The sequence below is a fragment of the Atractosteus spatula genome, chromosome 3, assembly GCF_055471065.1.
Source record: "Atractosteus spatula isolate fAtrSpa1 chromosome 3, fAtrSpa1.hap1, whole genome shotgun sequence".
NCBI classification, from domain to species: Eukaryota; Metazoa; Chordata; class Actinopteri; order Semionotiformes; family Lepisosteidae; genus Atractosteus; species Atractosteus spatula.
The window spans coordinates 68,631,646-68,653,037 of NC_142708.1; the positions used below are offsets into that span (position 1 = coordinate 68,631,646).

Below are 21,392 nucleotides of genomic sequence, written 5' to 3' on the forward strand. Positions count from 1 at the left end.
CTCGCCAGCCGTAGGGGTGCCCTTACTTTCTTGTCACGGCAGATCAGCGTTAAAGTGTTTCTGTTTTTCATTTTCACCCAAAGTTTGTAATAAAGCCTATAATGAAAGCGACTCACGCCTATCGCCAAAAGACAAGTTATTTTGGGGGAAGTTTCTTAATCCCCTTCACCCCTAAGCACCCCTCTCTTCACTTTGTGTAGTACAACCTGCTTAAAATGAATGTCACATGTCCCTGTCCGGGTAAACACGCTGATCTCAGCGCAATTTCTCAGAAGCGTGTTGGCAGAGGTTGATGTAATTTTAAACTCTCAGTGCTGTTGTTCGGGGGTCGGCTGGCGTTTCTCGTACAGTTCGGGGGTCTTTCGGGGAAATTTCGGATCTTGGTACTACGGGACTTGGGTGTCAGTGTATTTTTAGTGACGCGTGGGTTGTGCGGTGGTTTGTGTGTGTGTGCGCGCCGTGGGGAATGTGAAAGTACGCAGATAGATTTCTCTTCTTGTTCTCGTAATGACTTGTCAAACCGGCGTGTGGGGCTACCAGCAAAATCATCGAAATTTAATTTCACCTGGATGGTATCCACACATGATATCCAAAAGACGCCTTTTGCCCCATAAGAAGAAGTAAACCGATTTTAAGCAAAACCCTTGGTTTTTTAGTACTATAAATTAGAAAAAAACTCCTAACAGTGCTAATTCACAATCGTGAAGGATCAAGGGATTTAAAAGAACAAGGGTTCTGTTGCAAAACGTTTAGAAATACTGCGCCATATTGCAGTTGACGGAACTGTCAATGGCGCATTTTATTTTCGAAGCTGTAATATTCAAGTTCTGTAACAGGTGCTAATCCATCCACCTTTTTCTGTTAAACACACACAAAATTAATTTGGGGTGCAGCGGTTCGATCTTGTGAGGTTCAGACCTTTTTTAATGAGGTGATTATTGAAGATGGTTTCGCGTTTATTTCACGGTGACAGTGGAGTGAACGAGTTGTCAGTAGGGCTGGGTTGATGGTGCTCCCAGGACTGTTTATATCAGAGAATATACGTAGATCACAATCTGTCTTTGAAAATAGATGTTAACTATACTTGCAATAAAGTACAACAACAAATTTACTTGCTCCACAGGTTGCAGTTTGTTATTGTACCAGTTGTCAGATTTTGTGTGAACAGAGTGTGTCGATTAATCGTCTGGTATTACAGTCGGTCTGTGCAACAAAAGGCGGAGATGTCCAGACTCAGCAGGACGTGCTCTCAGTCAGCAGGGCGGCCCCGAGAGCAGAGCTCCGGAGCTGCTTACACTCGGGGTGCACAGGGGCCGGCTGGTGGGGTCTCCTCTGACCCCTCGCTCGTTCTGCGTGAAGAGTCCCGCCCCCCTCACGGCGGGCCTAACGAAATGAGCAATGCCTTTCCCCCACATTCAGAGGACTCGATCAATAGCATAGCGTTGGTCTTTGGGCGAGTGCGATGAGTGTTGTGTGCACAGTGAAGAGGGAGTGTGCAGTTATCGAGGCTCAGGGTGATCGTGGGCCAGGAAGCTGTGCAGATTCCGGTGGGAAGGACGTGTAATGACTGATGTATGGGTTGACGTCTTTTATGTCATGTTATATTGATTTTTCGTGTAGTGTTTGTATGTTTTTTGTAAGCCTCTGTGTGTGTAAAACATCCCATGCCTTCAAAACAATTTTCTGAGAAATCGGGCAATAAAGTATCATCGTATATAGCTATTCAGTTCGGTTTAACACCCTAAATGGCTTCGGTTATATCCTTCATGATGCTACAAAAAAAACTTAAGTCTGTTTATGAATTTCTGTCTTCTATGTAAAGCTCATTTTTGGCGCACGGGGTAGCTACACCCTCGGCCTGTCAGTGTCCACAGTAGCAACCCAGCTCGACCACAGAACCACGTCTCAGGGCGGTGACGTCACGCACTTGGATAACGGTGACGAAATAGGCCTGGAAAGTAGAGGCAGGATCCTTAAAAAAACTTTCAAAGTCGGGGTAGGAAAAAAAAAAGGAGAGAAGTTTTATTTATATTGCAAGCCCTGCGGTTGAAAAACGATAAGACGGAGTAGGTGTCGGGTTAGTGTCTTGAGAACGAAAGCAAGCGCCTAGGAGCTTTTGGAAAGGGGACGTTTAGTGAAACGTGCCGGGGAAAATAAAACTCGTTTTAGAATTGGCGTTTAGTAAGTTGCTGATCTTAACTTGTCATGTGAGGGGAAATCGCTCTTTTTTTAAAAAATCCAACATTTAGTCTTGGTCAGTTATGAATAAACAATGCACTTTAAAAACGAAATCCCAGTTTATTGGAATCGGGCAATGCAAATGCAAACTAGCTGCTCCAAAAACACCGAATAACTGTCCTATTGAAAGGTTTTTCATGATGACCCAAATGATTGAAAGACAGAGGAGGCAATATCGTGTATATCTTTCTTTTGCAGAGAAATAATAAAGAAGTCGGAGAACGAAAAGGAGGGACTTGTTTTTTAAGGTAAGACTTTCAAAAATGATTAACTCTTGTTACGGCTGGTTAGCAGAAACGCTTCCCGTTGCTGCTAAAAAAAATAATTTATTGACAGAAGACGTGGACTAGATGCATAGACCCAGGCGTCACGTAGCCGTGTGCCTTTACGGCGCACAAGAAATTGTAAATACTGTAACGAAAAACAGCCCCGGCGGGTCAGAGCGCAACTGGTTGAATCAATTTTAAAAACACTGGTAATCGAGCGCAGCCTTGGGCTCGACTCTTTATTACAATCACATCGATATTTTTCCCTTGTCAGCTGTGCCCATAGAGGCGGTTTCTATGTTTGTATGCTTAACTCATTCTCAAAGCAAGTTTAGTATTATTATTGCTTTGAACTTAACTCGCCTTTTACGTAATGAGATTGCGTCGGGCCTAGCTGACGCCGGGCTCGAGTGTGCCTGCGTGGTCGGTGTCTGCATGTGGTCGGGCGGCGTGGCGTGCCGTGCCGTGCCTGCTTGGCTGCAGTGATTCAGATTTCCTGATATTACTAATAGGGCAGTGAGGTGCGGAGATTATATTTAGGAACCATTGGTTTTCATCATAAACACGTTTCTGACTGAATCGTAGACCTTAGTGGAGTGAAGTGTCGAGATTATATTTAGGGCACATAGGTTTTAGGATAAACTAGTTTCTGATTTTAAACGTAGACTTTAGTGGAGACAGCCGTGGGAGTAGTTTACACATTTTCAGTCTAGTAAAATGGGAATTTCCTTCGCTATCGTTGGTTTAAAAACTTGATAGATTCGCCATATAGTAAATATAAGAAATTAAGCACTGACAGCTTTGTGTTCATTTTGATATCTGGAGAAGTCTGATTAGTAACCTTTTGTTCACCTGTTGGTAATGTTTACTGCATGCCAAGCTTAACTAATGTTAAGTCATCTTACAAAAGCACATGGATCTTTGTAAAAGAAACCTATCCTTTCATATACTTTAATACTGTTAATGAAATGCCACATTTGACTGTGCTGTAGACACTGCTAGAGCCACTGCTGTCCCTCTCCTCTCACACTCCCCCTGAATTCACCAGCACACACACACTGTCACACCTGACTGTACTGTAGACACTGCTAGAGCCACTGCTGTCCCTCTCCTCTCACACTCACCCTGAATTCACCAGCACACACACACTCTCACACCTGACTGTACTGTACACACTGCTAGAGCCACTGCTGTCCCTCTCCTCTCAACCTCACCCTGAATTCACCAGCACACACACACCCTCACACCTGACTATTCCCATATTTTGGCAAAATTCTCTTCTTGTTTTAACCTCATTAAGGGTAACAAGGCACAACTTTAAATTGGCACTCAATTCTGTAGAAATCTCACCAGCAAGGTCAAAGACCAAAGCAAGTACTGACAAAGTACAGCTCCTGTTGGCTGCTGAGATGCTCAGGTGGATGATGTCCTGCAGTAAACAAAACTGCCTTTCAGGGTCATTGTCTGCCCATAACAGCAGCAATCACACAATCAGACCTACTTCTCAAACTGTGGCCATCCTGATCCACTGCATTGCATAGCTGTAGTGCAACTAGTCCTTAATTGTCAAATTCCTGCTGCACATTATCAAAGCACCGAGTACCAGTTGGCACTAAATTCCTGTAATGATGCACATTGGAGGAGCCACATTATGTGACTGACACTGATATTGTGAATCCTGTACCTGTTGTCAGATTTAGGTACTGCTTACACGTGGTATGCTCTGCCAGAAGCACTGCTAAGACCTAATCCCTTACCTTAGAGGCAGAGTGAAGACAGGCAGAGGGCGAGAGATCAGATTGCAAGGTGCCCTCTCTCTGAATGCGCTCGTCACGCAACACTGCATTAACGCTCATGTCGGCCTGGAGAGAGATGGAGAGGGCATCGCGGGGAAGGTGTAAGCCGATCGGGCCTGGAAATAGATTTGCCAGGGGCTATCCGCTCAGGAACTGTGTTCCCTTTAGAGGCCTGTCGCTTGGAAACTGGGGTAATGAGGCTTTGAGGGCAGGAGTCCTCGAGCACCCAGGGGGGGATCCCAGCAGGAAGGGCAGTCTAGTGCAGTGGGCACAGCTAAGGTACTGCGTGCCTGCCGACTTGCAGCTCTTGAGAAGCCAGCTTCGTGTGCAGGAGGGTGCACTGTCTGTGCTCTGATGGGGAAAAAAAAGTCATCAGGCGGGACTGATGGTTGAGGTGCCGGTGGCAATGGCAGAGGGAGGAGAAACCTGTCCTGAAACGGGCCTGCCCCCTCAAATTTTCCCCGAACCCTCCTCCCCGGAAGAAGAGGTGTGGACAGCCACACCATCCACCATCCCTCCTTCCAAACAGTGCTGACGAGGCAGTTCTTATTGTTGTGAGGTCTCTCTGACTGGCCCTTTGAAGCTCAGTTGTGGTGGATGATGCCTTAGAAGAGCCACAGAAGCAGAGCTCCTGCAGTGCCCTCCCCCTCCCCCCCTCCCACCTCGCCCTGGTTCCCAGCCTTCAGGACCAGGGGGACGAGCACCACGATGTTCGGCATACATCCAGCGGAGCGTCTTGTTGGTAGGGATGAAGAGGGAGGGAGACCGTGAATTTCCCCTTGTGCAAAAATGGACGCGATCCAGTATTTTCACGGGGGGACACAGCAATCGTTTGACTGCCCTGTTGCTAGCGGAGACGCCAAGGTAACCAGTCTTCCCCGGCGACGAGGTGTCAGAGTCGATGGTCTAATGTGATGCGCCCACGGAGCTGGTTACTGGTCCTGTGGCCCTGCTGTGGATCTGCTGTGTTTGTGCTGTATCTGTACCTCGTGTCCTGCAAAAGGGTTTGATTGAAATGCGCAGATGCTCCCATGCGGTCTCGCAGTAATAATAATAATAATTGCTTACACTTATATAGCGCTTTTCTGGACACTCCACTCAAAGCGCTTTACAGGTAATGGGGACTCCCCTCCCCCACCAGTGTGCAGCATCCACCCGGTCTCGCAGTAGAAGCGCAGGAAAACGAGGAGGGGTCGCGGTGGGCTCCTGTGGCCGCGGGTGGATGGGCGCTGACTCGGCGCTGTTGCTGTTGCCCCGTCAGTCCGAAGTCTGAGGCGATATCGTAGCCGAGCGTGGAGCCGTCCAAGGTCGCTGCTCTGGTGCGCCGCCGGTTTGCCGGGGGGGTTCCTGGCGCTGGTCTCGGGGTCGCCTGGCCGGCATGGGACATCGGGGGGGGGGAGAGGGGGGGCGTGGGTGGCACTGTCCAGCGCTCGGGCGCTCAGCTGTGTCCGAAAGAGCGCAGAAGCGACTTCATCGCATCTAAAAATCGCAGTGAAGACACAAGAAACACTGCAGTTCGAAAAACCCTGAGACAGACCTTCGTTCTTGTTTTTTATAACACTGCTCTGTATCGGTGCTACCTTAAGATAATCGAGACGGTCTGTGTAACAACAATGAACGGCGAGCTCCCTTGTCCGTCGCTTGTAGTTTAAAAGAAAACCTGACCAGCCTTTCTGAACGGGGGTCCATTTCCAGTGCTACTGTGCCCCACCAGAAAGTGACCATGACTCCTTAGGTTTTGAACAGGATTCTGAAGCAGAGTGTTGATTTTGGATGAACCCACAGTATTTTCCCCTGTGATTTAACCTCTGATAAGAGAAAACGGTTTAAAAAAAAAAAGTTTTTTGTGAAAACAAAACTCTTCCTCCCTCGTTAACAGTGGATGATGTCAGGGCCCACTTGGCTGCCCCCGAGGACTCTGGCAAGCCCAGAGCGGCCAATCACCTCTGTCTCCAGCGCCAGTCCGGCCTTCTACAGACCGCCCAAAAAGGTTGCCGGGGAAACCAATTCCAAATACGGCCACTTCGACCAGAACAGTGGAGGGGGAGTCGGCATGGCAACCAGATACATGGCGACAGGGCCTACAGGTGAGCTAGATCTTTCATTCCTTTCGTAAGGTATGTAGCACCGTTAGACAATGAGAAGCTCCACAAATTAAAAATGATATACCATCTGAAGCAGCCATGAGAAGAAGCAGTATCTTCCTAGATCATGGCATTTTCAATACACTTTTTTTTTAAAAAAGGAAACTGTGCTTTTATTTCAGTAGACCCTTATTTCAATATCCAGACTATCAACTTGGCTCAGTGCTATACTGATAATACAACGGCAGAAAATGGCCAAACACGAACCAGACCACGGATTTAAAATGGAAAACAAGAGGAATACCTTTACACAGAGGGTGGTGGGAGTATGGAACAAACTATCCAGACATGTAGTTTAAAGCCAATACACTGACTTCTTTGTACAAATAGCTGGATGATGAGATCCTCTGATTGATTAGTTAGGAACTACCAAGAGAGCTGGGTGGGCCAGATGGCTTCCTCTCATTTGTAAACTTTTTTTGCTTCTGCAGCGTCAGGCTGTTGCTCCTTTGGAAAGTGGGAGCCCTGCTCTCGCTGCCGGCACGGCGGGGTTCCAGGGGTCCCCCTGCAAGCAGAGCGAGGTCCTGCCACAGTTCAGTTTCAAATGCTTTCTGTTCAGATTTGTTTTTCCAACCACCTGCCAATTTATAAATAGGGATTAGAAGTCAATGAGTCTCCCTTGGGTCAATTTACAGTAAAAGGTGTTGGCTGCCTGCTGCGTCTAGGAGAATTTTGGTCACTTTGAGCTTTAATGATCGTAAAAGTGTGATTATTGCGCACTACTGTATCCCCTTTCTGTTGAAAAGAATATTTGTCCAGATGTGTTGTTTAAATCCTAGCATAAACAAACCCTCCACTGTTTAAACAATGCTGATATGGGAAATGCTTGTTGCAGAGGCTGTGTTGCTGTGATCAGCATCACCTGCAAACTCTGCTTTAGGGCTGTTGAGCCTAGACGTCGGTAAGCTTCTTCTAGCTCAGCACAGGAACTGGCTTTTTGCTGAGTTTCAAGGGATTGCTCCATATCTCCAAAATCAACAAAAAACCAAAGAGCTCTGTGCTTGGGGAACTGTTTTCTCGACATGTTAGTGAAACAGTTTTATATGGGAGTGATACCCTATGATCCGGGACACAGTGTGCGACTACACGTCTCTTTGTGGTACCCAGCTGGGATCCAGACCGCTGCAGAGAGCAGGGCGATCTCTCCTGCTTGGGTACGAGCTCACTTGCTTCCAGTCTTGTTCCGGAAAGCACTGTTGACAAGGATGCGGAGCACTTTGTCATCTGGAAAATTTCACCAAAGGCTTTTCGGTGCCGTGAGGGACGTGTGGGTGTGTCTCGGCAGGTGGGATGATGCCTCACAAGCACCAGGAGGACCCTGGGCCGACGGCCTTCTGCCCACTCTCCCCCCAGTCAGGAGACCACTACTACCCATCATCCTCTGCAGGCAAAGAGGAGAGGCCTTCTTGGAGCTCCCAGATGAGTGCTTTTGACCTTCAGGTAGGAGACAAAGCAGTTTGGACATGGAGATAAATGGGGAGAGATGTGTCAAATCAGTGCTGTACTTATTGCCAATATATGCACTGCTGTGGAAAGTCTAGGGCATGTTGGACACAATTGGGCATCTTTTATCTGTGTGATATGCGTATGAATAATCTTCTCAAAACTTCCATAACTGATTTCCGCCATTACTGTTGTTGTTTTTACTTTGACTGTTAAAAGTAGAGCTTGGTGTGGGTTGCAAGAGACCAAGCTTGTCAATTAGCAATCTGTAGTTCACATTGATCAGTGCCTTTTTTGAGTTCTCCAAAACGTCATCACAGTAGCTCAAGGTGCACGAGCAGCCAATGTGAAGTGTTCCAGCTAGTCAAATCACTTTTGCCAATCCAATACGATTGACTTACTGTCCGGTGCTCCTTGCCATTAACGTCACAAGTTCCTACGCACACATCTGTAAAGATGGAACATTTTTGTAATACACGCTAACCCTTTCTGAAGATCATCACAGAATTGTTTCTGCCATAAGAAGAAAATGCATTGAGTGGAAAGAGCTGAACAGTGCACAATGTCTCTGACTTTTGCACTACAAGGTTCAGTTTTCTTCTTCTGTGTCTCAATTCCACACTTAAAAGAGCTATTTTTATGTTGGACACGAAGCACATATTTCTAGTAACAAGTTTTTTTTTAATCAGGTCAGTCTAGCTTGTACAGGTGTGTCAGGAGGAATGGGCAAACATTGCTACATCTAGGCCTGCTACATCGGTACAGACCTCTCCTGACAGAATTGTGGCTGTAACTCATGAAAAGATGCTTCCAGCTATGTACTAACTTGGGAGTGTGTACACTTATTCCACCCTTTTCTCTAGGTTTTTGTCTGCAGTGAAGTTTCAGAATATTTCAGCTTTTGTTTTTCACCCAGAGGCTGTGTGTTAGGATATTTAAATAAAGGTAAAATAAATCCTTTTTTTCAGGCAGTTAGGCCACAAAATGTGTTTACTTTGGAAAGGTTTAGTGTAGACATTCTGTAGACACTGTACCTTATTGAAAGATAAGCTTATATTGCCCATATTTGTGTTATTTATATATAATCTCTTTCAAGTTAAACATCAGAACTTCAGAATTTAGTTTGCAAATCTGTTATTACAAATATATGAACTTAGGTTTGTGAAAGCATTAAACAGGCTGGTGAGTAAAATGACTAAACTGCTATTTAAAGTCCAGTATAACGGGGTCTTGACGACACATCTCAAAGCAGATCTGAAAGAAAATCTCGCTCTTGCATCCTGCAGGCACGTGCCGCCGACAGACAGGGGGCGCCACTGTCCAGCATTGACGCAGAGATCGACTCTCTCACCAGCATGCTGGTCAACATGGAGAGCCACCCCCAGACCTCCCGGTCACAGGTGAATGAGCCCCCTCCCTCTTGTCAGTGAATGGTTCACATTCATGCGACCACAAGAGGGCGCTGGAGTCACTGACCATGTGTTATAATGTGTAAAGAAAGACACAGGCTGGGACAGAAGTGACTTCTAGATATGAATTGGAACTAGGCTGTCTCTCTGCAATAATGCCATGCTTGAAAAATTTAAAGGATAAAAGTAATTTGAGCATCACTATAAATTGACTGACTAATGATATTTATTTTTGTAATCAGCCAAATTAAGTAGTGAAAACCTGGGAAAGTTATTTCTGATCTACTCACCAAACACCCCGTTGGCTTAACTAAGAGCTCAGAGTGATCGCCTGTCTGCATTTACACCTGAAGGGAGAGAGTGATCGTCTGTGCACGATTTCCTTTCAAAATCGTGAGTGCAAGTCCGGTCAGTAAAATAAAAAGACTTGTTGATAGGTGGTGCCCAGGTGTACTCCCAGTTCCACCAGTGACTCAGTGGGCGTCACCCTGGGAAAACGGCAGAAACACATTCCTATTGGTTTGGTGCTTGGAAAACGTCTCTGCGAAACCGGTTGGTTTGAAGGTGTAGTTAGAAACAACAAGGGATTGCAAAACGAACAAATAGTAATTAGAGCACTAGGCCAAAAAAGGAGAGGGAAATTCAGCCGATCTAAGCTGATGCACTGCACATGGGTGGAGACTGTGGGGAAGGGTTGTAAATCCTGAGAACGGGACATGCAGAGGGGTGAGGGAGTCTGGAACAAGATGGAACGTCTTCAGCGAAACGGCTAGGTGAGATTGTTGGATCAGTTAGCGACAGAGCTGCGTGACCTCCTCTCGTCTGTGTCCTGCCCCCTGTTCTCATGATCTGCGTTTCCATTGCAGGTGTACGACAACATGCCTTACGCCAAGCAGCAGGCAGACCGGTACAAGCCCACAATGCAGCCTGGCGCCTCTGCGCAGGGCAAGCCGACGCCTGCCTACCACCACGCTCCGGCGCAGTACCACCGCGTGCCCCAGTATGCCAGCGGCTCACCGGTCTCTTCCAGCCAAGCCCCCCAGTCCTCCCAGTACAGCCCTGGCAGTACCCAGCAGGCCTATCCTTACTCCTCTCAGGGCGCGAAGCCGTACCCCCAGCCCGTGCCGGCCTCCTACACCACCGCCTCCACCCCCACGGGGCCCCGATTCAGCATCCAGGTCAAGACCGCGCAGCCCGTCAGCACCTATTCCCAAACGGGCCGGCAGGCCGAGCAGGCCTACGCCCCTTCCCCGCCCCGGCAGCCGGCCTCCCGCCAGCCGCAGGAGCGCAATCCCGGCTATCCTGACCCGGGACAGGCCTGGTACCGCCCCCCTCCACCGCTGCAGGCCCGGGACGAGCAGGAGAGTGGCTACAGAGGGGGGGCGCCCTCTGCCGCCGTCCCTCGAGCCAGTCAGCCCAGCCTGCCCACGAGGAGCCCAGAGGCCCTGCCCCCAGCCCCAAATCAGGGCTACCAGCAGCACAAGGTAGGATGATAGTAATAGTAAATAATAATATTACACTTCTACAGCGCTTTTCTGGACACTCCACTCAAAGCACTTTACAGGTAATGGGGACTCCCCTCCACCACCACCAGTGTGCAGCCCCACCTGGATGATGCGCCAGTACTCTCCCCACACACCAGCTCTCAGTGGGGAGGAGAACAGAGTGATGAAGCCAGTTCAGAGAGGGGGATTATTAGGAGGCCATGATTGATAAAGGCCAGGGGGAAATTTGGCCAGGATGTCGGAATAACACCCCTACTGTTTTCAAGAAAAGCCCTGGGATTTTTAATGACCACCGAAGGTCTGGGCCTTGGTTTTACGTCTCATCTGAAGGACTGCAGGACGGTTCCTATACTGGGGCATTTCGAGCCACACAGACCGCAGGGTGAGCGCCCCCTACTGGTCCCACTAACACTTCTTCCAGCAGCAGTCTTAGCTGTCCCAGGAGGTCTCCTATCCAGGTACTGGCCAGGCTCAAACCTGCTGAGCTTCAGTGGGGCTGCCAGGTTTAGGGTGATATAGCTGCTGCCTAAACAGAGGACACGTGCTCAGGGCCTGAGGAGGGGAGAAGTGACTTCTGCAAGTGTGTCACCTTGTCCTGCCTTTGTATAATCACACCGTCCATCTGCGTGATGGCTTTCTTTTCAATCTCTATCCTCTCCACCAGGGGGCGATAACCCGGCCAGAGGAGGAGCTGGACCGGCTGACCAAGAAGCTGGTGTACGATATGAATCACCCTCCAGCGGAGGAGTACTTCGGTAGGGTACTGAGACAGGCCAGGAGAGAGGCATGGGGGCAGTGGGGAGGGGTCGATTATTTAAATAGTTTTCCATTCAGCAGCCACTTAAAAAGGCGGGACCGATCCCGCCACAGCCCCCGTGCGCCGTTCCTGACGGGAACAGGAAGTGGCTCCTAATTCTGTCTCTCTCCTTCTCTCTGGCCCCGGCCGCCTTGCTGTCGCCCCCTGCAGGCCGCTGCGCGCGCTGCGGGGAGAACGTGCTGGGAGACGGCACGGGCTGCGTGGCCATGGAGCAGGTGTTCCACGTGGACTGCTTCAGCTGCATCACCTGCCACACCCGCCTGAGGGGGCAGCCCTTCTACGCCGTGGACAAGAAGAGCTACTGCGAGAGCTGCTACATCGTGAGTGCGGCGCCAATCGATCAATCAAGGTTTATTCATCAGTGCACGAGCAGTACGGCAGACAGCCGTGCCATCGGCAATGAAATGCTTTGTCCGCAAGCTGGCTAAGAGGGATAGAAGAGTAGAAGGGCAGGAATTTATAGGGATGAGATGAACGAAAAGAAAAAAAAATTAAGATACGATAAATGACACAATTGCAATTTACAATACAATTACGAATTGTGCGAAAGTAAAGGATAAGAGGTGTTTAGCGCTGTTCATACAGCAGGAGTGGAACAACAAAATAACAAGAGCTGCCTCCCATCCCCTACACTCCCAGTCTGATGATTCAGATGGAAGATTTCTGCTGTTACTCTTTAAAACTCTGATGTACAGGCCCCTTCAGAGCATTGCACTGACAGCATGCACACGGCTCACCCCCGGGTACACTGTATTGTATGGTATTGTTCCTTGTAGTACATTGATTGTATAGAGCTGTAAAATCCACTGGATGTTTTACAGCATGTACCCTGTATATACACTTTTTTATTGTTGATAATAATTCCTGACGCTTATATAGCGCTTTTATGGACACTCCACTCAGAGTGCTTTAAATGTTATGAGGACTCCCCTCCACCACCACCAGTGTGTAGCCCCCACCGGGATGACCCACCAGCTCTCAGTGGGGAGGAGAACAGAGTGGGGAAGCCAGTTCATAGAGGGGGATTATTAGGAAGCCTTGTCTCGATGATGCCGGTGGGAAGCGTCTGTTGTGTGCGGACGGTACAGTGGATTCTGACTCTGCCTCTCTCCTCTGCTCCCCGGCTGAGCAGAGCACGCTGGAGCGCTGCTCCAAGTGCCTCCAGCCCGTCCTGGACCGGATCCTGCGGGCCATGGGCAAGGCCTACCACCCGCGCTGCTTCACCTGCGTGGTCTGCGGCCGCTGCCTGGACGGCGTGCCCTTCACCGTGGACGCCACCTCGCAGATCCACTGCATCGAGGACTTCCACCGGTCAGTGACCCCCACGTAACACCCTAAACAAGCTCGTCGGCGGCTTAATGGCACCAATTTAACAGCTTCTCTCAGGCGCCAGCACTTGGAGACTTGGAAAACCTGCAGATCCGCCTGCCCTCCAGGAGCCGGATCTCTGCTTTGAGGCCAGGAATTAATCGGGTTGTAAAAGTGTGGTAGAGCTCCCCCCAGTGGTCAGCCAGGGTCAGCACAAACTCTGATTCTGTTGTGGAGAGCCGTAGCTTCAGTACCTTAATGAGTTTTTCACACTCAGCCCAGTCGTGAGGTGACTGGGGAGCAGCTTTCAGTTCTGCTGATGTCGTCACAGATGAGGTCACTTATTGAAGATGTATCTGCTCCCTCTGAACTTGCATTGACCACTCTGATGTTCTGGATCCTCCCCCTTTTCTTTGTACTTGGAGTTTCTTTTATCGAGCGAGCTGTCCTGTTTGATTTACACCTCTCTTCGTCTGTGTTCCTTCTACTCCTTTCCTGTCTCTTCCTCTTAACCATCTCTCTCTCTCCATCCCTCTCCCTCCCTGTCTGCACTCTCTCCCTCCCCCTCTCCTCCGTCTCGTTCAGGAAGTTTGCCCCGCGCTGCTCGGTGTGCAACCAGGCCATCATGCCTGAGCCGGGCCAGGAGGAGACGGTGCGGATCGTGGCTCTGGACCGCAGCTTCCATGTGAACTGCTACACGTGCGAGGTGAGGGCGGTCCGCGCTCGATGCACCAAGAGGCAGGGGGTTTGGGGGGCCAAGCTCCTCGTTCAGGAGTACCCCAGATCTGTATGTTACTGACAGGGGGCCCCCCTCTGTGCTTCTCTCACAGGAGTGTGGTCTGCTGTTGTCGTCCGAGGGGGAGGGGCGTGGCTGTTACCCCCTGGACGGGCACATCCTGTGCAAGAGCTGCAGCGCAAGCCGGATTCAGGACCTGTCTGCCAAAATATCCACCGACTGCTAACCCCCCACTATCGCCCTCCCCACACACCCCCCCCCCCCCCCCCCCGAGCCTCCTGCTCTCAGAACCACATGGATCAGGACCCCAGTCGTCCCCCAGCCCCCCGCCCCCTGAAACTGCACAGCCGAACCGGGCCCATCTCCAGACGCGACATGTGTGCCATGTGCAGGGATCTGCCGGATCCTGTGGCTAGGCTGCGGATTCTCGGGAGAGAGCCACCTCTGCAGACGTGCTGGCTGTGTCCCGTGTGAGGCTCTTACACCGGCATTTCTCCGTGTCCTACAGCTGTGTCCCCCTGGGGCATGTTAATAACTCCCCGCGCCGCTTTTCTCTACCGTATGGAAAGTGGGGATCGAAAACATTTCGCCTCCCCCGGCAGTCGACAGACTGTGTGCCAGAAGGCTGAGCTCTCATCCCAACGCTGCCGAGCATCTCGCGCCAGGGCCTCAGAGCCGCAGGGTCTTCTTTCCGGTTTTTCTTTCTGGCCTGACCTCGGAACGAGCTGGATCATCCCTGATCTGAACCGGGCTTCACCACCACCGCTGTTCTCAGCCCTCTCGTACCTGAGCAGGGCTGTGGCAGGCCAGGAGCCCTGGAAACCCTGCTGTCGCCCCTGCTCTCCGATCCCGGAGCAGCGGGGCAGGTGGGGGTGCACTGGCCTTACTTTCCTGCTTGGATCTGGATCGGGACTCTCCTGACAGCGCGGGAGGCTCCTCTGGCTGTCAGATGGGCAATGCCCCGTTCCGGAAGCAGTCAGCCGTGGAGCGAGAGAGCTTCGAGAAGGGCCCAGGTCCCTGACCCCTGTCTTCCTGCCTGCCTGTCCATCCGTCCGTCCGTCCACCTCCGAACCTGTGGGGCCTGGGGTCCCCATCGCACACGGCAGGCAGCCCGAAGACGGTGAAGCTCTGCCCCACGCCTGCTGCCTCCTGGACGAAATGACTGGTCTCCGGTGGGGCCGTGTACCCTGAGAGGGGCTCGGGGTGGGTGTGGGGGGTTTTGTGAAGGTACGATGGCAGCGAATAGGTACCGATCTGTTTATAGCTCACCCAGGGCATATTCTCCTATAGCCAACCGCAGCTGCATGGAATTTAACAAGGTACTGTACGGTCGGGTAGTTATCTCTTATACAGCATGTCGTGCTATATCGATTGGGGACAGTGGGTGCATTTATGATAAGGGATGTTCTTCTTTTCTAATTTGATTTAACCTGCACTAGAAGATGAATCTTAACTGAAGGATTTTGCTCAGCCATCCACTGGGTGGCGGGTGGTGGGTGGAAAAACAGGTCAATTTATTAATATGTTTTTATTCCTTGTACTCTGAATAGCTGGTGATCTGAGCTGGTTTCAGCTTGGCATTGGAAGTGAGGGGATGGGGGGGTATCCTGTATTTTTCTTTTGTCCCCCCCCCCCCCATCCCCATCTGATGGCAAGGGTAAAGTTGACAAGTAGGAGCCAGTCTGATTTAAGATGTTACATTAGATAGAGGCCTGCTAACGGTGAAGACAGGTTGTGTGCAAATAGCCATGATTTAGACAGTATTGTTTCACCTCATGTACTATTGAATGTATAATGAAGTAGGAGACTGAACAGCTTTATCACACAATGCTGGTCAAGCCTGGGGGTTGCAGGTTCAAGTCCAGGGGGTGCCAGTAGGCCTGTGGGGTTCTCAAGATGCTGTGAAGGTATGGGAAATATCTCAGCACTTGGTTTCTCTCCTTTAAAGTGTTACGTAGATCAAACTGAACCACTGTCACTGATGTTCCTGGGAAAACTTCAACGATGATGTTTAACGTTACAGAAGCACAATTAATTTAAAGAGTAATGGAGCCTATCTTGCAAATATTAACATTAAAGGAGGGCAAAAGCCCTTTTTTTTTTAAAAAACAATGGTGTGGTGTTGGCCATGGAACAGTGGATGCAGCTGTGTTCTTGGTCATATGGGATTTAGCAATTCTGTAGTAAAGTCAGAGCTGCAGGTAGGACTCCAGTCCAGCTAGGCTACAGTTCAGCAGGCTCTACTGGTCTCTTAAAATTGACCCTTCCCTGGTGTATTTTCTCAGTTTTATTCAGTCTTTTCTTAAGTGATCCATTTAATTGTTTAAGGTAATTAATTCATTGTTTTTATTGTCCTAAACCGTGAAAGGAGCTCACCATTTCCACCAAAAATTAAGTCTCATGTCCCTCATGAGGACTAGAACCTCTGAGGTCTTACTTGAAAACATTGGGGAAGGATAGAATTGGTTCTGTCAGTCCATTAATTAGTTTAGCCATGTAAGTAATTATGGAAACCGGGTATTTCACTTCTTCTGTCCCACTTTGAGCTCTTAATTCCCTTATTTGAATTACTCAATTAGTGCCTGGGACCATTACACCCTGTCCTTCATGCCAGTGGTAAGGTGTAGCTGAATACTGAACCTTGCGATATGATCTAGTAGTCAAGGTTCATTTATATACTGTCCAAGCAAAACATTAGAGAATAGTGTGCTTTAGAAGAGAGACCAGAGCCCTTCAGAGTAGTAGGAACGGCCCAGTATGCACGATTTGTAGGGGCTGTGAAATGGTATTAAATCGGGTCTTTTTCCCCCTGTGCACTGCACTCTTGGACAGATGGCTAATACAAGTTGCTACACATTAAAACTTGGTGCACATGCCGCTGGTGGGTAGATGAAGGCAACAGCAGACCTGGCTAATATGTCAATTCAGACACGCTCGAGGATCGCAAAATACTTGGTGGTACTGTAACTCCACAGCCAGTTGGAAATGGTGATGCATTACACAGGGCTAGCTAGAGCTTGTGCCTACAGTACTGTGCCTCTGTGGCAGCATGCTGCTTGTGGAGTCCATGCATCACCATCCTGCCCCTTTGTGGAGGGGTTAGGCACATGGTTACAATGTCAGTCCATCATCTAGTCCAGGAGTGGGAAGCTCCAAGCCTCAGGGTGCCCAGGGTCCTCTGGCTTACTAATCTTATGTCACAGCAATAATCAAGTATACTTACATTTGGATAAGATGTCTGAATCACCTTTTTAAGACCTGAATCAGCTCTAAAATCAAAAGTGCCTGTAGAACCTGCGGGATTCCTGCCAGCAGGGACTGGAGCAGGTGGCCTTGATCAGAAACAGGCATGTGATGCTAAGAGGGGAGCTCCTCATTGGTGTGAAAAGAGCACACAGTTGTTTTGGTTAATAAAGACATGTTTGGCAGTCAACCAGTTTTCTCTGTGTGTGTGTGTGTGAGCTTTCTGTTTGCTTGCTTTCCTAAACAGCATCTGAAGCCCAGAAGGAAGAGGTCCTGTCTGATATGAGGAAGGCCAGCCCCTTAGACGCAGAAAGAGATCAGTAAGAGCTCTCTGAACAGCAGGTGGTTGCTAAAAGGGATCACCCATTCTCCTTGCAACCAAGCTAGAAGTTGTCTAAGGCTCACAGAAAAGACTGCGTTATAGTACTGACTTTCGCACCTGCTTCTCCAAGATTCTTTGTCTTCCAGGTTTTGTTCCCACTGTACTCTTAATCAATTAGGCTCATCGATCACTAGCTGAGTAAGCCCTTTTTTTCAGGGATCAAGAAGCTAGACAGGATTTCCAAGAAAGATAGTCCTTGAGCCTGTGTCTACTTCTGCAAAAGAGTTAAGGGTTCCTGTCGATGTATCATTTATACCTTCCGTGAAAGTGGATCAAAGTCAGTGATTAAATGTCCTGTTCATTTAATCCTCATTTACAGCCACTGGCACGTTTAGCTTCCTGTATTCACATTTCATAAAATAAATCTGAAGCTGCCTTCAATTTAAATCTCCCCCTGCTCTCTTAATAAAGAAAGACAAGAATTTAAGAACTTCAAGAATTCACCTGCTGTCCCTTTAGGCCACTGGTTCCCAGTCCTGGTCTTGGTGACCCACACACACCTGCTGGTTTTTCTTTCCCTCCCACCTTCATGAGATAACTGAAGCCTTACTTGATCGAAGAAGATGCATCAATTGAATATTTGCATTTTGTTTATAGGCACAAGTTTGGGATTTTATTTCACTTACAAAACACAACAGTTAAAGCTCCAACATGGAAACAAAAAGTTCACGTTAATCTTATGATTATGAAGTCAATGAAGGGTTTGATGGGATTTCAGTGAGGGCACGGCTGGAACAAAATCCAACAGGTGTGTGGGTCCCCTGGACCAGGATTGGGAACCACTGCTGTAGGAAAATACACCCCGCAATCCCTACCCCCAGTGTGAATACAGGAAATTAAACTGGGATAAACAATTTGATACCCTTAAAGAAGACTGAGGCAGACATTCTCCTGCCTCTGGATGTTCTCTAGTCCTCCATCATCCTTTCCCAATCCTGTCCTCCCACAATGTCATCGCCTGCTCTGTCCTGCCCTATATTGTTCCTTACTTTCCCATCCCACCCTGCTCAATCCAGTCTGTCCTTTTCCAGCCTATCCTGTGGAGGCAACCACCATCCCTAATTTCGCCGAGATCTCCTACTATATGTTCCCGTTCCCCCGCGGCAGATCCATGGAATGGCCGGCGGAGCGACTCCATTGCAGGGGTGGGGGGGGGAGACGCAACAGGGATGAGTTTGCAATGAAAAGAGACGCACTGGCACGGAACAGCAGAGCCAAAGCCGGGTTTTAATCGAAAGATGGGGTCCAACAGGTGCAGTAGGCTGCCCTCTGCACGTGCTGTCGGGATCCATTCCCGTTCTGGCTCGTGTAAGAGGTATAACACACGTCTACGTCTACAGGTACAATTTACTGGCCGCCTAGGCCGAGGGGCAGGGTGGGAAGGAGCGGTCCTGCAGAGACGGGTGGGGGATGTGCATACAGAGGGGTCAACATGAGGTGAAGGTCTTCCAGAAGAAATTTCGGCAGCCGGCTTTCCGCTCGCGCTGCGCCAGGGGCAGCTGCCGGGGCACATCGCTCCGGATCCCGGCGTCTTCGGCCGAGCCGGGCGGGATTTCGTTCTCGGCTCTGAGGAGGTCCGAGAAGATCTTCAGGAGCAGCATCCGGGAGAGGTCCTGGGGAGTGAGGACGGAGGGTTAAGCAATCGGGGCAGGAAAAGCCGGGTCATTTCAAGGCTGGGTTGTCAATGTCTGAGAATGTGCAGAATTATAACGTCTGTTCTTGGCCAAACTGAGAGGTGAATAAGGCAATCACAAACCCAAACTACTACCCCTGTATCTGCAGAGGATTGCCTCCAGTTCTCATTCTGAAGCACTGCTTTGTCTGCAGACTTTCAATCCAGCCGAGAACTTTACAATCTAGACGAGCTCTTTATTGGCTTAGCCAACATGAGAACGTCACTTAATACACACTGGCCCTCCAGCACTAGAACTGGAGATTCCAGGCAGTGGGTAGTTTGTAGTTTCTCCAATTACTGCAACTCTAAAAAAGGATGGAGAGCCTGCATGATGATCTGCTGTATGTAAACGCAGCCGGTGTAAAAGTGAAAACATGGAGACGGATCTCCACCACTAAGCATGCACTTACAAGGCATGTCAGGGAGTCGGGGAGAATGAGAATCAATCAATCAAGGTTTATTTATCAATGCACGAACAGAGCAGCATACAGTGGTGTTGTCAGCCATGAAATGTTTTATCCGCGAGCTGGTTAAGAGGGATAGAAGAGTAGAAGGACAAAAGTTTTTAGGGATTAGGTTGGGATTATGATACAATAGATTATACAATTGCTATTTACAATACAATTAAAGATTGTACGAAAGTAACACAAGGATAGGAGGTGCAAAGTGACAGGAGGGCACCGGTGCACCTGTCAGTTCAAGTAGGTTGCCTATTTGCCAGCGGCCAGAGAGAAAGGAGAGATCATGCATCTGTGCATGCAGATGGTCTTACAGACCAAGCAGGATCTTTCACGTTCAGAGTACAGGCACTGTACAGCTAGCATCCCGGCACAAGAGAGCCACACACACACAAACAGAGAAAGCCTTATCAGTGCCAGATTCTCATCGGATTCACCTTAAGAAAGAGTTGATGAAGGGATAACCAGGTGATGCTATTGTTAAAACAGGTTTAAGTGCCAGTGGATTCCCGATTTAACCCCGTCTTGCTAATGTGTCTACTGTGTGCCATCCGGTACCAGAGATAGCAAACTTATTATGGAAGCCGTCGCACAAATTTGCATGGTAGATGTTGAGTTTTCCAGTGACGGACGGACCCGAGCATGCACTACACTTGATCTTAGCCAAAAGACCAAGAAGTGATCGACCGAAAGACCCGAGTATGCAGGCGAGCTTATAGACACCTACCTCCTTTCCTTCAGGAACCTCTGCTCGGAGCAGGTCAGCCAGCCTGTCCCTCTGCGGCACTCCACTGACCCGGGCCAGCAAGACGGAAACAGAGAGAGCCACCAGGAGCACCTGCAGCTGAGAGCACAGCATCATCTCCTCTAGGTGCTGAGGGTCTTGCAGTGAGATGCTTGATATAAACCCTGAAGGAATTTCTATGAACTGAGCCTGGGTGATCTGTGCGTGATATTTATCCCCTATTCCAGGTGTGGAACTAAGGGTGATTGAAGGATTGTTGAGGCAGCCAATCGGAACCTGTGGGTGTGGCTTAGAGCAGGATGATGTCATTGAGCCACCCCCTGTCAATTCACAAACTCAGCTCCACGTTCTAGTTGTAACAGGGAGAGTAAAACACGGGACAGGGCAAATATTCTATTTTACTTCAACTGTTAGTCCTTTTCTCTTCATCCCCAACTGGTTTCAGTATAGCCCTGCTCTGCTGCATATTTCCATCACTAAGGGAGAGGGCTGTGGAGATATGGGATCAAGCTGCCAGCTATGTTTGTTGAAACCGATTACTTCAAGAAGCTGGTAGATGAGAGCCTGCTGACACACAACTCCTCCATCTTATTAGTACCTCAATAATACTGTACAGCTGTGACCATAATTGTGGAATTCTATTCACATGCATTCCAGGTAAGGCATTAGATCATGGGAATTTTTTCATTGCCTAGCAGTTTATTTCATTTTTGGTTTTGCTCTCTGCAGACTTATGTTTCAAACCGATGCTTAGTGAATAGGTAACCATATGTTGCCTGTATGTGCTTGGAGAGTTGCTGATCAAAGTAAAACTGATGAAGTCAGCCCCTTTGGTGCTTTTGGTGCAGTTAGAACAGGCTACGCCTGAAGTAGTTCAACTTGCAGTCTTGTTTACACCCCTGCGTACCTGCATGCATCAGTTAGCCTATCTGCACTGACCCCTGGTCTCGGAACTTCTCTGCTGTGCTGTGCTCTGAAGTCCATTCCAATCAGAGGCTATGGCAGATGGGTTGTAATTAAGTCTAACAGGTTTGTGTGGCGGCATAGCTGCCTCTCAGTGGGTGTGACCTTTCGCTGTCCCCCTGTGTCCAAGATGAGAAGTGACTCAAATGTTAATTAGCCAGCCCCCTCCTCCCCACCCCCGTCTCTTCCCCCAAATTTCCGGATTTGCTCCTTGTGACATGACTGTTTAGAGGAGGAGAGTGTACTGACTAGCCTTGATCTGAA

The 21,392-nt window shown here is 49.1% G+C and overlaps 2 protein-coding genes across 9 annotated transcripts in view; one reads left to right on the forward strand and one right to left on the reverse strand.

Annotated features, from left to right (window-relative positions):
* The window catches only part of trip6 (thyroid hormone receptor interactor 6), an 18,210-nt gene extending 1,115 nt beyond the window's left edge, over positions 1-17,095 (forward strand). Inside the window, exons 1-11 of one of the 8 annotated variants that reach the window (XM_088911446.1) lie at positions 255-2,181; positions 2,437-2,486; positions 6,180-6,387; positions 7,730-7,884; positions 9,174-9,287; positions 10,163-10,780; positions 11,466-11,556; positions 11,769-11,938; positions 12,751-12,929; positions 13,512-13,632; positions 13,757-17,095. In XM_088911446.1, coding sequence (XP_088767572.1) covers positions 6,183-6,387; positions 7,730-7,884; positions 9,174-9,287; positions 10,163-10,780; positions 11,466-11,556; positions 11,769-11,938; positions 12,751-12,929; positions 13,512-13,632; positions 13,757-13,888 — 1,785 coding nt within the window. In that variant the 5' untranslated portion in view covers positions 255-2,181; positions 2,437-2,486; positions 6,180-6,182 and the 3' untranslated portion in view covers positions 13,889-17,095. The other 7 variants (XM_088911448.1, XM_088911447.1, XM_088911450.1 and 4 more) reach the window with 7 other exon arrangements.
* A 1,619-nt stretch (positions 17,096-18,714) lies between these two features.
* On the reverse strand, positions 18,715-20,282 carry sst5 (somatostatin 5). The gene is made up of 2 exons (XM_088912053.1): positions 20,148-20,282; positions 18,715-18,900 (listed from the first exon to the last, which is right to left on the reverse strand). The coding sequence occupies exons 1-2, from the start codon at positions 20,280-20,282 to the stop codon at positions 18,715-18,717; spliced, it is 321 nt and encodes a 106-aa protein (XP_088768179.1).
* Positions 20,283-21,392: the final 1,110 nt, after the last annotated feature.